The sequence below is a fragment of the Merops nubicus genome, unplaced genomic scaffold (genome assembly GCF_000691845.1).
Source record: "Merops nubicus isolate BGI_N331 unplaced genomic scaffold, ASM69184v1 scaffold387, whole genome shotgun sequence".
NCBI lineage: Eukaryota > Metazoa > Chordata > Aves > Coraciiformes > Meropidae > Merops > Merops nubicus.
The window spans coordinates 89543-105692 of NW_008618697.1; the positions used below are offsets into that span (position 1 = coordinate 89543).

At 44.6% G+C, this 16150-nt stretch overlaps 1 protein-coding gene across 1 annotated transcript in view; it reads right to left on the reverse strand.

The window, feature by feature from the left end:
* Positions 1-4745: 4745 nt before the first annotated feature.
* LOC103776059 (HLA class II histocompatibility antigen, DQ beta 1 chain-like) overlaps positions 4746-16150 on the reverse strand; it is a gene marked incomplete at its 5' end in the record, with an annotated part of 63849 nt that continues 52444 nt past the window's right edge. Inside the window, 4 exon segments of the mRNA XM_008943547.1 lie at positions 4746-5039; positions 9604-9668; positions 10267-10276; positions 10456-10621. Coding sequence (XP_008941795.1) covers positions 4746-5039; positions 9604-9668; positions 10267-10276; positions 10456-10621 — 535 coding nt within the window.

A 16150-nucleotide genomic window follows, 5' to 3' on the forward strand; every position in this document is an offset into this window, starting at 1 on the left:
CAGCCTGAGATGGCACCTCTACAGCCTTACACAGACTCTTCAGGTTATTACATGAGCTAATGTCTTTGAGGAGTTCACCTACTTTTCAAGAGTCTTTATGGTCCCACCACACAGGTGTGACAAGCCTAGACCTCTCTGCGCCACACTGAAGGCACCTCAGGTTGCATTTCTCAGCATCCTCAAGCAACTGTGCCTGTCTGCTTGCTGGGTCTGTAGAGGTCTTCTCCTGGAAGACTTCCTTCTCCTGGAAACTATGGACATTATGTGAAAAAAAGAGGAAAAAAAATGTATGTGAAAGTATATATATGTATGTATTGCTCCTCCCTTTATCAAACCAAAAAATTAAAAGGGATGGCTTTCTAGTGTTGGGGACAAACCTGTCCAAAGACAGCTACTACGTTCCTGGATCCTCAGCCTCTCTGAAAGCTTTCCACTTGGCAAAACAAGAAACAAACATTTTCAATCCTCAAGTCCTAGATTTCACCTTTTGTTTGTGAAAAAATGCTTTTTCTACAGGACCCCAAGAGCATTCCCGTGGAAGCTGCAGCAATGGGCTGTGAAGGCAAAGAGTTGTGCCCTCCTTGAGGGACTGCACCCCACTACCCACAACCAGCTCCATGTGACTGATGGCCCCATAGCCCCTTCCCAGCCCTTGTGTTGTCCCATTTGCCTCCCCATGGGGCCAGGCTGTGGCTGCCCAACCCAACCCTTCTCTCTTCGCTCATGGGAAGATCCTCATGTCTCTAACACTGGGAGGTCCTGGGTGCAAATCCCATGGCACTAACCTCGATATCCCATAGATGTTCTTTCAAAGGCCAGTTGTGTGCCAGATTGTCACCAAAAGAAAATGTCACAGTTGCCTCGTGTGCTTTTACAGCTTGACTTTTAGAAGTCTTGGGACACCCCAAAAGAGGATTTGCTCCTGCACCAAAAACGGTTTCCCTTCAAGATGCAAAGGTATCCCTTAAATTACTTTGAACTTGTGGGCTTGTTTGCAGTCCGAAGGGTGTTGGGAAGGATCATGGCCAAGGCTCACAGCTTGGAGGAGAAAGCCCAGCAGCCTGGAGCAGGCGCTGCAGGTCCCGATGGAAGCAGTGGGTGAGGACCAACATGTCAAGCCCTCAGTAGCTGGTGCTGGCATGCTCCATCTGAAGGCACAACAGTGATGGGACCAACTTGCTGTGGCATCCAGACGTGAGCCAGTGCCTTGAGGGCTCTGCAGCTGGAAAACCTCCGGCACACTTAGCCCCAGGGGCAAAGAAGGAAACTGATTTGGCATCACGAGAAATGCTGCAATGGTTGTTTCCTTTGAGCTCTTTGTTTTATTTTTTCCCTTTCAACTGAAGATTGGAGCTTGGAAAAATCATTAAGCAGCGGTGACCGGAGGGAATCACGCAGCTCATCATATCTTTGTCATCACAGCTATTGATCAGAGCCACGATGAAAATGGGCCAACAACTCTAAACAGCACAGGGCGAGAGCCGATGAGATGAAGGTTGTTAAGAGCCCCGATGCCTGATTTGGGTTTAAAAGACACAGATGATTGGGAGCAGTCCCTGAGACACCATTCGGCCGTAACTTAGAAACAGTGAGGGATTTCGGTAATATATCTGCAGTTGCTTTATTGAGCGAAGGGATCGGTGGGAGATTCTGTTCGGTCTATTACAGAGGCAGCGTAACCAGAATAAATCAAACTTGTTTTTTTTTAAAAAAAAAAAAAAATAAAATGGAATCAAGTACTTTTTCAGCTGTGACTTACAAGTGTCACCGTGATAGATAGCAGTGCAATCCATTATGCAGAGACAAGGCTCTTAACATGAAATTTTAGAATTCAATTTTGTGATTTACAGGGAGGGCCCCCCTCGCGTTTATGGAATGGCAGTCTGGTTTGATTCCATCTCCACATAATTGAAACCAGGAGCAGGGACCTCCATTAGTCCTACGGCCACTTTTTAAACGAGGGGTAAAATAAGCATCTATCACGTTAATAATGGAGCTAAAAAGATAGCTTTGCTCATCAAATCTTACTCACTTTATCACCTCGCTCTGGTGGCACTGCCAAAACTTGGAAGTCTGGATGCCTCTGTGCCACAACTGGGGTTTGGTGGGATAAAATCTGGCTCCCATTGGGCCGGCAGCATCCTCCATCCAGTGGTGAATGTGGCCTGGGGTGGTTTTGCTCCTATTGTTACAGTCCTCCACAGGACAGCAAGTTTTTCAGCATCTTTTTTATCAAAATCAGTCTTTGTGTTATGATCACTGCGTAAATATTGGAATCCCCCACCATGATGCTGAAGAATTTCCATGAGTTCTGTAAAAAAAAAAAAACCAAAAAAACAGCTTTTTTGTGTGTGTGTGTTTTTTTTTTTTTAATCTCTAGGGTATATTTAAATAAAATGATGTGTGACTGTAGAGGAACTTTAAACAGACGATGTTGCAGTGCGCCTCCTGGAGACAGAGGTTTCTGTTGCCTCTGTGTCCCCAAACATGGGCACACATCCAGAATTTTCCACCTTTCCCAGGTTGTGGTTGGCTTAGCCACCACAAGACCAATCCCCTAACACCCATTGGACCCCTGACCTGTAGGTAACCCATCCGTGTATCCTTACAGGACAATATCTTTGTAAACCCACCTACCTACCTGTTAAAAACCCCTGGCCCCAAGGCCACATGCTCTTTCGCTTCTCCCCTGGGGTGGGTGCTGTTTCAGTGCCTGCCTCAGGTGTTTTTTGTTTGTTAGTTTCATGTTATTAAAACCTTTTCTTTTGGAAGAAAGCCATCGTTGCCCATCCCTCCTTTACTCGCCACTGCCCTCCTCTTCGCTGAAGACCACCCTGGAGGTACTACTGGGGTCCTGCTGGGGGTGTTTTCTTCCCGGGCAAAACCAGCGGGTTTAAAACCCTCTAAAATATATTTTTAAAAAAGTAATAAGACACCACGAGGACCCCCAGTCTCACTCCTGGATGAAGGGCCCAGGGGCCATTTCCCATGGTGCTTTTCCATTCTCTGCTACCCAAACTGAAAACAACCCTGCACACCCAAGGGAAACCATTTGTGTCTCTTGCCTATTTTCCTTTCATTACTGTAAAATTTTGTGTTCCTGACAAAGTATTACATGGCTCAATTGCTAACTCCCATCCCAGAGGTCAATGCTTTCCGGGCAGAGGAGCATAGAAAACCACAAGTGAAAAGTAACTAAATATATATATATATACATACATATATAACTTTTTTTCTTCAGAGCTGGAAACTGTTCAAGTAAACAGTAGAACTTTCCAAAAAGAAAATTAAAATTTTTGGACAGTTTGTGGATGTTGTTGGAATAACCAATCAAAGAATCACACTTTTCTATTAAAAAAAAAAAAAAAAACTCAAACAAACAAAAACCAACAAACAACAAAATATGTTTATTTTGTGTGAGGACTTCTAATGCAGCTGCAGCCAAGAAGAGGACTTGGTGTCAAAGCTGCATCTGTAAGCCCAGCACCGGAGACTCTTGTCATTACCCTGTGTAATAATTTTCCTGAAGTCTGGAACTAATTTTTTGAGAAATTTTTTTTCTCAACACTTTGTGTTTCTAATATTGTATTCTTGACTGTGTAAATACAACCAGGCTGTAAATAAGTGCAGATGTAGATACCTTCTAGAAAAAAAAAGAAAGCAAACAGACAGAAGTGACTGTGTGTAGCCTTCGGTGACAAATAAAAGAATATTTTGTGTTTAAATAGTGATTTTTTTTTTTTTCTGTTAAAATGTTGTATTTCTTCACCTCAGCTGCTTGGTCCTTACCTGGGAGATTAACCTGGTGGAGAAGATGAACAAAATGTCTCTCTACTCCTTGATTTTACTTCTTCAGGAGCATGCCCTAACTGTAGGGTGTAGGATTGTGGGTACCCCCAGGTCTTGGCTGATCTCAGAGGTAGTGCCTGGGATTTGGAGCATCCCTAAGGCATTGAGGAAGCTCCCATCACAGCAGAAAGTTAACTAACCAAGGGAAACTACGTTGTACACAAGAAAAATTATCACACCAAAAATAAAAGGTAAAAAATCAACATATCATTAGGTTTTGTGATATGTTCAGTGGAGACACGCCCCTGACCCATGTTCATCTAGGTGGAGAACAAAAGCCACTTCAGCACTGACCACGGTGACCCAGGGAAGCCCTTGTGTAATCCTCGATACTGCCTGGTCCAGCCTTGCTGGTGGCTTGTTATGATGCTCCAGGAAAAGATCAAGAATAACTTCAGAAAACATGGCTAGATGTGTTTGGAGGAAAATATTCTTGCATGGTTCTTGGGGAATAACTTGATGGGAAGGTGAAGCATAGGCCTGGGTGGCAGTTACTGGAGGAGGAGCAAGGAGTCCTTCTGTAGCCATCCAGATTTGTTGCCTGGGCACAGCTCTGTTCTCCAAAAACCAGGTGAAATTGGGTCTTCTGGGACAAAAAGAAAGTCAAGCGTTGCTGGGTGCAATTCCCCTTCTTTGGAGGCAGGTGCCTGTGATAGGGCAAATAGATGGCATCTCTCTTTCTCCTTTGGCACCAAACAGAGCCAGAGGGACCAGTTCAGACCCCTCTGTGCTCGTGTCTCAAGTTATGTGGGAGGAGTCCAACTGCTGGTGGATATTAGTGCATACGAGCTTTCCCTAAAGTTTCTACCCATTTTTGGCCATTCATGGTGAGATGTTGTCCTCTCCATGAGCAATGCATGTTTTATTCCAGGGTGAGGTTTCTCAGCCTTCATCTTCTAGCCTCCAGGCCTGGCGTAGCTCCTCCAGCCATCCCGCAAAGCAAATGTCCCCTTGACACCAACCAGGTCCTCTCTTTGCTGTCCCTTTTCTACCTCGAGCAGGGTAAACTCCTTCAGCCTCATAGCACAAAGTCCACTTCTCAGCCGCTGGATATTTGGAATTTTTCCACCCTCTGGCATGTTTGGCCACCCTTCCTTCAGCAGGTCACTCACCTTGTGCAGAAAGGCAGGGTCTTGCTCCTGCACTCGTGGGAGATTTTTATCTCCAAGTGAGGCGTCGGTCCCTTCTTTCTTGTGATAGAAAGTAGCTATTGAGACAATTACCTGATGACCTCGATGTCCTCCCCTGAGCCTGTGGGTCTGATTTGCAGCCTCTGCTTGGAGGCAGATGCATTAATTCGCATTGGGCTGTTTTTCATGTGCATTTTCATGGGCTGTGCTTAGCCAGGGGATTGAGATCACCCTGCGACAGTGACCTGCCCTCACCAGTGCCTGCTGTCCATCACTCATCATGCCACCTGCAGTGGAGAAGACCCAGCTTTAAATCATTGATAACTATATATTGAAATGCACTGGACCAAGGACTAGTCCCTGAGGGTAGCCAAGGAAACAGCAACATTTTAAGTTGACAGTGAATCAGGTTTGGCTCTGCCTCATGTGGTTGTGCCAGATAAGACCAATGTTTTAATCAAAATATTATGGGTATTAAATCAAGTGCTTTCAGGAGACCTGTCCTGCCATGCCAGTTCAATAGGCCAGAGTAGACTTATCACATCATGTTTTAAATAGGGGCCATAGCCAGAAGCCACTGGCTTATTTTCAGAAGACTGCTTCTAAGATGGAAGCACAGAAAAATTTGCCCTCTTCTCCATTCCTCATAGAAAGTAACCAAAGCCACAACCACGGACAGCATCTTATATGTAGTTGGAAAGTGTTAAAACCAAAGAATGGTGAATATATTCGGACAGGAGAAAGGGACATGTGGAGAACTTAAGTAATGTGCCTTCAGATGGGTTCTCCCCATAGGTGCAAGTTCTCCAGCCTGATGGCCCTTCAGAAAATCAGGGCCACTGCCTGGCATAGCACATCACACAGCCCACCTGAAACAGTGGTCCTTACAGGGTTTTTTTAGCTTGGTTGATGTGTGTCTTGAAACGTTGTGTGCACCCATGCAGCGGTGAGATACAACAGTCCAGGTAGGAAAATACCAGGTGCAGCACCCTCCCATCCCTCCACTGCATAGCATGGATGGGGCAACACCACACCTGCAGCCTGGAAAAAGTCCAGGTTTGCAATCTAATGCTCTCAATGCCTTCAGCTCTCCTCCAGAAAGATGAGGGCTCAAGACAGAAAAGTTTAGTTGCTTCTGAGAGCAGAGACAGAGACTCTTCTGCAGAGTGACCTGCTTAAAAATTTATCTGGTTATTAGTGTGTCCCTTTGAAACAACGGACCTCAGTCTTGGTCAAAACATGACAGTTCTGGTTTGCACCCGTTGTTTTTACCCGGTGATCATTTGTAGAGAAATTTGCAGGGCCAGAGAAGCTCCCTTGAATATAGTCTACTGCAATGGTGGTGGACCAGGCAGGGAAATCACATGAATTATTCTGATTTTGTATGTTTTAAGAGCATTTCTTGGGTTCTGTTAGGGAACTGGGGTTCCAACCACCAGCCTACTACATAAACCGCAAATCCTAGCACCTCCAAACCTCCAGCATGTTGTTTGTAAACACACAAGCCTTCCAAAGCCCTGCTATCACATCCTTGTCAGGATTTACTCAGCAAAGGGTGGGGAGGAAAACAGGAACAGGGCAAGCCCTGTGTCCTTGTGGTTACTGACCCAGCATGCTCAGGCTTAAAACCAGCTCATCTCCAATACTCTGGAATTAAATAAAGCAGAACTGCAGCCAAAATACAGCTCTGGGCTTGGACTTTGGCCCACCACGTTGCTCAGGCTGCTCGAGTGCCTCTGAGTGCACCTCTTCAGTCACAGAGCAGAGTTTTTTAGCCTCAAGTTCAGAAACTGTTTTCTTACCCCAGGGTTTCCTGGGCAGAGAAAGTCAGCAACCAGATCATTAGAGTGAGCTTCTTCAGCAGAGCCAGTCCCTCAAGTGAGATGCTGCAAGCCAGCAGGACCACAATACAGCTTTGATTTCTGCCTCCCAGAGCAGATGAGAAGGGTCTGTTAGCTCATCATTATGCTGTTATTTTCCATCCAGGAGGCTCTCGTGTCCTCCAGGAGTTTTACATAACCAGACCTCATCATCTACCATCAATCTGAGCTTCAAAACCCTTCAAGACCTAAACTTGAAACTGGTGTGTGACAAGCCTGGCAGAAAAGCATCCTTAACAAGCAAAACTGCTCATCAATTGTACAGAGATAATCAAGGCAGAGGGTTAATAAGCCACAGCAGGTCACAGGCTGGCAGAAGATTGTGCAAATACACCCCACAATGCAGTCAGAAAGGCATTCATGAAATCGCTTCCACAAATCTTCCTCCATGTAGTCTGCAGACCCAGATTTTAATGAAAAAATGTACTTAAACCGATTTGCAGCTGAAGCATATCCAGAAATAAGGACGTTGCAGTCATTTGCAGTAGCTGCACTTCACACCTACATGGTGTTTCCCACCAGAAATCTCCTGCCAGCTACAGAAAATATTACCTCCATTTTACAAGGGGGACAAGTAAGGCACTGAGGTTAAATGTGTGGGCTCAGATCACACGGTTGGAGAATAAATACTGGAAAAGACACAATTCCGAGGTCCTGTTCCATTCGCTTGCTGGCACAACTTCTTCTGGGCTGAGACTGCCTCTTATTCTACCTGGTTACTTTGCTGAGTCATGGAATTTTTAATTAAAGCTGCTCCCACATCCCTGTAATGAATTTCAGACACCCCCGTAGCTGACTTCAGACTGCAAGAATCAAAGGGCATTTGGGAATGGCATTGCCACCCACCGTTGGACTGGTCAGGTCATTCATCACTGGAGGTGAGCAGGCTCTTCTTCACACCAGGATGGGACTGAAACCCAGGGTTTGCTGCATTTCAGAGTTGCCTCTGGTTTTGGGGTAAGAGCTGGCTCTTTCTGGTTTCCTGTGTGTAATCATCACTGTAGGATGGAGTTTGTTCATAAACAGGAGCAAAAAGGTCATCAGCAGCAATAATCTACAGGTTTCTGATTTTCAGACAACTTCAGAAAATGCTTCTTTAGCACATTATTAGATGTCCAAATCCAGCACATGACTGTCCACACCAGCATGTGGCCATGAATCAGCCATAGGCAAACTCATGGCAGAAGACACTGGAGCAAAGAGATCAGTCAGGGTTAGTCTAGAGTTACCTATTTCTACACCTAAATAGCTTCTGTATTTATATTGCCCAGAATAAGCTTTCTTGAGGCTGGAAGAAAGTATACCAAACCTTGACAAGACTTGAGGAGCAGGTCCCAAGAGTGTCCCAAGGGTACAACTACATTGAGGATCTCGCTGACTTGCTGCTGAATCCTTCATGCCCCAGCAGCTGGGTGGCACCAAGTTACAGGAGGTTTTTTTCACCTGTAAATACAGCCCCTACGTTTTGATATTAGCTGATGGATCTCAGTAATGTCTGAGTTTTGGTCCAGGAGCCTAAACCTGCAACTGTAAGAGGTTAGCCACTACTAGTTAGAGGTTGAGAGTTTCTTTTCTGTCATCTGGACGTGTTCTGCACCAGGATCCTCCTCTGTTTGTAAAGTATGCTTTTGCTTGTGCCAGCTCTGCTTCAGGGCAACTAGCTGGGGCAAGAGGAAACTGCACACTGGCAGCCCTCCAGAGCTCATACACCACTGTAAGTCACACCAGAAAAGCCACCACAGCACCAAGGAAGATCACCTGCATGCCATCCTACCTGGAAGTGTTCAAGGCCAGGTTGGATGGGGCTTTGAGCAACCTGGTCTAGTGAGAGGTGTCCCTGCCCATGGCAGGGGGTTGGACTAAATGATCTTTATGGTCCTTTCCAACTCAAACCGTTCTATGATCCTCTGTGCACAGCTTTGGAAAACTCAGGGCTTCACATCTGTATGGCCCACAGGCCCACCAAGCTGCATGAGTTTGGTGGGCTGCTCATAGACCAGTACTGCAAAGGAGGTTTCTATTCACATAGAAATATGTGTATAGACATAAAAACATGGGTATGTTTGAAGGGAGCAGCACAAGATAGATTTTCCAGGTATTTAAAAGCATTTAGAAGAATCTTCCACCCTTTCCTGCTCTCCCCCAGCCCTCACAAAGACACAGCCCCCCATCCCTGTTCTCCTGCCTGCAGGTTCACTTTGAGCAAGCAAAGCACCGTGTGATAGCTCAGTGCCATACATCCCCAGGTCTTGTCATCTGGCAGCTTTTCTGAACATGGCTTTCTTCCTCTCAACAATTCTGTGGGGACCTGGAGACACGACTGCAGCAAACATGCCCTGACACTTCAAAGTCGGAGGGCTGACGACTCTTGAAATGCACTTTTCTCTTGTCTTTTTTTTTTCTTTATATTCTTCTCACGTCTAACAACACCATCTGTGCTGGCACAAGCTCTGGTGCTGGCCATGAACCTGTGCAAGAGAGTGATCCAGGTCCAAGGATATTTTTAATATTTTCTGTAATCAAGTAGAGGAAAGCAGCCACCGGTATGAAAACCCTCGGGGAGGTATAAAAAGCACTCCTGGTTTTGCATTTTGCAACATAATACTACTTAAAGATGGCCAAATTCATCCTCCTAAATTTAGATTTCTAGCTGAAAACATAGAGGAAGAGCCCACTGCTTCATAATCCTCTACAACCAACAAAGAAGTGACAGAGGTTTCAGGTGGGCTATCAGATGATTGTACCTTCTGGCCATCTCTGTCCATGGGACCGTCCTCCTCAGGCAGGCAGGTAAGTGGATGAACTGACTCTACAGTAAAAGGAAGTCAGCTGAACTTGAGGGAGAAAACACAAAACAAACTTTTGAACTCAGCTTTTCCCTCTTTGATTTTTATTTTCCTCTCTTGGAATAAGAAATTAAATGTTCCCCAGCATCTCACTAAGAAGCACTCAGTGAGGACCTCAGCTCCTAACCTAGCCAACAGGATGAAATTGCAAAGCCAAAAGCATCTTTCAGGAAGGTCCTCATTGAGGAGTATGGTGAAGTATTCATTTCAGCTGGGGTTACAAGTGTCAGGAGTCCTGTCAATACCTGCTCAGACACTTTCATCTCACGTGCTCTTACCTGGGTCATTTCTCCAGAGACATTTCTCTCTGTCTACCTCATTCCCCCCACCCCAGTGCCTGTGATCTTCCAGTGTCTGTGATCTTCCAGGGAGAATTTGGACTGCTTTCTGGCTAAACAGTGACCAAAAAAAAAAATCACTCCAAGCCTTTAGTTTTGTACAAAATGGTTGGGCATGTTTTACGGCTTTTTTTTCTTTTACCATAAGTCAATCTTTGTAACCCAAAGGCTGTTTTGAAATGAGGATTTCTTTAAATATCACTTAAAAATGCAAAACACTCACTTTCAGCAATCTATAAAGGAGGGGGAAAAAAAGTTCACGTTTTGACATTTCCAAAGTTTTCTCAGCATCTTTTACTGAATCTGTTCAAACCTAACTCAAACCTACAAATCATTTTGGTTGCCACACAGGCCACTTTGATAAGCATAGTCCAAACACCATGGTTGCTATCTGCCTGCTTCAGCCTCTTACCTGCAAAAGGAGGCTGACAGACTGCACTGGCTCTTGTGGGTCCATCGTTGGGACCATCTCTGTTCCTGGCCTTGGTTCACCACCACTGACACTGAAGCTGGGGGACTTGCTGGGGTATCTGATTGCCAAGCCTGGCTCAACATCTGCGCTCTCTGTAGGCAATGACCTATGTGTTGAGAGCGCAGAACAAATATGGAACACCAGCAAGCTTCACTTCAGACCAAACCTAAGGGTTTACCTTGATGTCTTCTTCTAATATCACTCCCTTGGCCCTCTGTGGCTGCTCCCTACCATGCCCAAAGACTAAACAGAGGTGCTAAGAGAGGGACAATCACCCAGATGGCTGGTGCTCCAAGGCAAGATCCACTGGAGAGACCATGTACCACTGTGCAGCAACCAACCATGACCAGGGTCCTCAGGACCCACTGCACAACTGAAGACAATAGGAGTTGCTCCACCTTGGCTGGTTATCTCTCCCAAGCAGCAGACTCTACACAAGTCACTGGTGGGGCATGAAAACAGTCCCCCCTAGCATCTATAATCAACATTTGGAAAGGGCATAAAATAGCAGCTTTTGAGCAATGATTGCACGTTTCGTACCTTCTTCTCTTAAAAGAAAATATTTAAGTGTTTGTCATTCTAACTTTTGAATATTTGCTATGCTAATGGATCAAAGCACACTGATAGTAAAAAAGAAATAAAATCAAAATATATGAAGGCTCTGGATAAATCTCCTCTTTCAAAATAATTTAAATGCAAAAAAATAACATAGCTGAAATCTTCAGAAAATTTCCAGTACCCCAATTATTGGAGATAGATTCCACATAGTCTGTATATTTTTTTGAAAATGAGTTTATTTTGACATGATCTCTGCATTTTCAGCTGTCAGGAAGGAGAAAAAAAATCATTCCCAGGGCCACTCAAGATAAACCATGGTTTCCTATCTCTTTTCACTGAAAATACCAACTAAAGTTCTTCCAGTTATTCCCCATCTTCCATTGGTCTCTTCTTATTAGGCTTATCATTTTAGTGCCTCCTTTGATATATAATCCCTTTATATTGTGCACTGATAAATCAAAATAAAGCACTGAGTGATTTTATTGTTATTAAAAGGTCAGCTGTAAGAGGGTTGCATCCTGTCACATATCCCTAAGAACTCATGGGAGGTGCATTTACGAAAGGAGGCACCGTGCTTCTTGAATATGTTTGAGTGCTACAACATCACTTCGACTCAACTCTAGGGTGGCTCTTTCAACACAGCATGGCCCAGGAGGGGCTACAAAGGCTGCAAGAATCACCCCCCTGTCCTTTGGAGGGGTCTGTAGATGTCATTCCTTGCTAATGAGAATGCTGCATCTGTAACAAGGTCTGCTCATCAGGAAGGCATGGGTTCTCCACGTCCTTCCAGATGACCGGGGTCCATTATGCAGAACAAGAGTTTCCATCTTCCCCTCCACAGCTCCCTTCTGCCCTGTCCTGTTGCCCTGGAGATTGCTCAGGGATGGTTGGTTTAAGGACAATAAAGCCTTCTGCAGAAGCCTTATCTCCTCCTCTCACAGCGCAGGCATCTGAAATTAAGATTTATGTATTAAGGACCTCTCAATAAGATCTTCCTGAAAATGTTTTTAACATACATCACTGTCCCTTTTCCCATCATTTGCATGAGTGCAACAGTCTGACTCTGCAACAGCTCACTTGGTTAGCATAATGCCCAGGAGCACATCTCCTGGAATTTCAGATTCTATTCTTCTCTGTATGGCAGGAGCCCTGATCAAAAGTGTTGCCAGCTCAGGGCAGAGGGTGTCAGGCAACAGGTGAAGACAAAAAGAAAGGGAGGGTAAAAAAGTGTAGCACATTTTACATAGGTTCTTATTCCTTCCTCATCCTCTCGCTCTTTTTTGGCAAACCCACCGGAACTCAGGATCACATAAGAGGCAACACAGAAGGGAATATGGAAAATGTGTGTTTCCTGACTACTGGAGAGAAAAAGGTGATGAAATCCTCCCGTAGAGTGGGAACTGGGGAAAAAAAAAAAAAAAAAAAAAAAAAGGGAGTTGCTTTCTTCCCCTTGGATTTGGAAATTCTGCATTTGGAAAAATAAATAAATAAATAGCAAAGAAGAATAAAGTTGCTCGTGGATGCAAATCTTCCTTTTTCACCCAGCTCAATTCATTCATCAGGGTAATTTTAAAATTAATTAATTAATTAATTAATTTATAGACCAGAAATCAATAACCAGCAGTAAACATGCTGACAGAATTAAATGTTAGAGGACAGGCAGTAAAAGGCAAGTCAAAATCCCCAAATCCCTTAGCACGCTGAAGAGCATGGCCCAGACTCAGACCTCCAGCCCTACCAATCTGGGCAGCAAGAAGCAATCCACCACTCTTGCTCCTTCAAGCAATGCTCTACCTGATTTCTGGACATCCAGCAAACCAGCTGCCAGACATCTGCAAATCTAGAAGATCACCTGCCTTGGATCAGTCTTGAGAAACTGCCCAATTTTCAATGACCTTGCCCCATTCTCCTGCCCTCTGCCACCAGATGTGGTGTACAGAGCTTAATTTTGCTGCAAAGAGGTCCACACTGGCCTCCAAAGGGCTGGAACGTTGTGTGCAAGCAAAGCAAACAATGGAAGAAGAAATTAGCAGTAAGGTGGCATATGCCTTGTCCCCACTGGTCATATATTAGCAAAGCACACGGGCTGTTTGCACAAAACAAACACATCACGTGCTGTTTGCTCAAAAATGGCTTGGGTGAGCTATTAACACTTCATTAATACGTAATGAAAGGCAAATTTAGAGAGCTCCCCAAAGTGATTGAGAGCACGAGGGGCCCATAAATGAAATGATAATGTAATGTAAATAAGGCCCCGTAATACAAAGATTGGGAATTAGCCTATGATGAATAAAAGCTGATAGGTTTTACCAGAAATGCCTTCCCCACCTTCCCTCCACCTTCCCCACTTTTGTACAAAGGTAATATCACAAGACTATAAACTGCAAGAACAAAATTTTCCACCTTCATAATAAAAAAGGAGCTGAAGTAGAACAAGTGCAGGGTTTGTATGGATCCATTAAATCCTCCCACTTTTGTCTTTACTGGTTTTTTTTTTTTCCTTTTTTATTCCCCCTATTTCTGAAAAAAAAAAAAAAAAAAAAAAAAAAAAAAAAGAGGGGGCAGGGAGCAGAAAACACACAACACACACAGGACATTGTTCTGGCATTTCGAAAATTGGTTTTGATGTTTTGCTCTGGACTATTTTGAAACACTATTGGCCATTAACCCCCTAAATATTTTACTGCTTTGCCACCTGAAGTGCCTAGAGGAGTGCCCATGTTGCCCATTACCGCACTCAGACAAGGTGAGTTTAGGCAATATTCTCTCACTTTTGCCAATGACACCAAACAGGTTGTAGGCACAGAGTGGACAGTGAGGACGGAAGTCCATTAACAATAATATCTCTCCAACCATTGAAGAGGCCATTAGTATTTGTGCTTATTTTCAGTCTATTTGAAAGGGGCTGCATGAATCCACCTTCAGCCCCATAAGTACCTCTCTGTCCATTTTCAGTTTTTTATTTTGTGCTGGGGTTTTGTTCCAGCCTTGAGGTCACTGTGCCATCAGCCGTCCAGGAGCACAGCTAAAGTTTCATGCACGCTTGAACCCACTGATCCTTTTTAGACCTGTCACACAGAACAGACATAGCTCCTTCTCCAGCAGAAGTGGTCAGAAAAAATGTCCATCCTGTCCACCATTAGGCTCAGGAAGTATCACCACTCATCCGGCTAGTTGCACTAGGCTCCCATTACAATCAGTCAAGAGCAGTCAGGCCGTGATCCATCCCATCCTAAGACAGATGGCTACATTAGCACTATGGTGTCAGGGTTTCTCCAGGAGGAAGGGAAATAGGCTGAGGCTAAGGGGAGACCTCATCACCCTCTGCAGCTATCAAAAAGGAGGTTGTAGTGAGCTGGGGATCAGTCTGTTCTCCCAAGTAACAAGTGATAAGAAGAAAAAAAGAAAAAAAAAAAGGAAAAAAAAGTGGAGAAGAAGCACCCGCTTCTCACACAGCCTCAAGTTGCACCAGGAAAGGTTTGGATTGAACATGAGGAAAATTTTCTTCCCTGAAAGGGCTGTCAAGCCCTGGAACAGGCTGCCCAGGGCAGTGGTGGAGTCCCCATCCCTGGAGGGGTTTAAAACATCTGTAGATGTGGTGCTGATGGACATGGGTTAGTGGTGACCTGGCAGTTTGTGTTAACAGTAGACTTGATCATCTTAAAGATCTCTTCCAACAAAAACAATTCTATGATTCTATGATCTAGGCAGATGCCTCAAACTCTGTAAGTGACTATTTGTCTTCATTGGCTATAATGGGAGATGCAACCGAGCTCAGATGGTAGTTGCCACTGGCTGCCATAAGTCTCACCCTCACCGACAGCTCCTGGAGATGAACGTTGACCATGTGCACTTATGCCACCTGAGTGAACAGATTGTTTCTGTGGCCTCACAGAAAATGTCTGCATGGAAAGAAAAGCTGAAATTATTCTTCAGCAGCAAATCTACTCCCTAAAAATAGGTTTTAGTAAGTAGCTGGGAAAGATTTTCTTGGAGGCTCTGTGAAGTGTCAAGGAAGCATGGAAACTGATGTGTCTTTGGGGGGAAAAGAAATTCCTGGCTTTCCAAAGGGATATTAATGACTAGCAGATGGTTAAAAGCCTACGAAAATTGGATAGTTCAAGGATATAATAAAATGGAAAGACTCCTGCATCAAGCTATCCATTGAATTAAAATATTAGGTATTCATTTTTTCTTGTGAATGGAATTCACCAGCATTGATCTGTTCAAGCCCAGATGAGCAGGTTTATATCCCTGCCCCAGTCAAGCCCCTGGCTGCTACTCACGTGAGTCTTTACTGGTTAGGTCAGTGGGCCCATTTCTCCCACCACCACACTCCCACAGGTGATTTTTCACAGAATTGCAATGTGAAGTATGTTTTTCATCACTTCTGGCCCTATATACTCTCATTCCACATCCCTCTGTGTGTTGGCTAATGTGAGAATGGTAGATACCGCCTGTTTCCAAACCTGGGATGGAAGCCTGGAGGGCTTATCATCTTTCCACGAGTCAGTTTGGTCGGCCCTATTATTGCTATTGGCACATAGATCAACAGTTCTCCTTAGCCAAATCCATAGCATTTGCCATGGCACCTCTAGGTGGCAGGTCCTAGCAACAACAGCCTGGTACTTACTAAGTCAAGCACACTCAGTTTTATTTCAGTTGACAGATGTCTGGTTATTTGGCACAAAACCACAAATTGTAGACTCATGGATGATCAATTGCGTCGAAATATAGGTTAGCCAAAAATCTAGTTACCTTCACAAAAATGCAAATATCTACTTCTTTTGTGCTGAACAGCAGCTCTTCACATCCTTGTCGGAATGAAGCTCATCCATTTCCTAGTCTCTGGAGAAAAAAAAGGGGGGGAAAAAAAAAAAAAAAAGAGGCCCAGAATTATGTCCAAAGCTAGCAAGGCCAATCGTTGACCAGCAAACATCTGTCCTGCACCCATGCAAGCCCCACCAGGAAAGTGCAGCCTTCCGAAGCTTTGGAAGGGAGGGAGGCAGCTCTGCTGGATCCCCAGCTGGAAGCTGTCCATGCTGTACATGTGGCTTGGATGCAGAGAGCTGCAGGA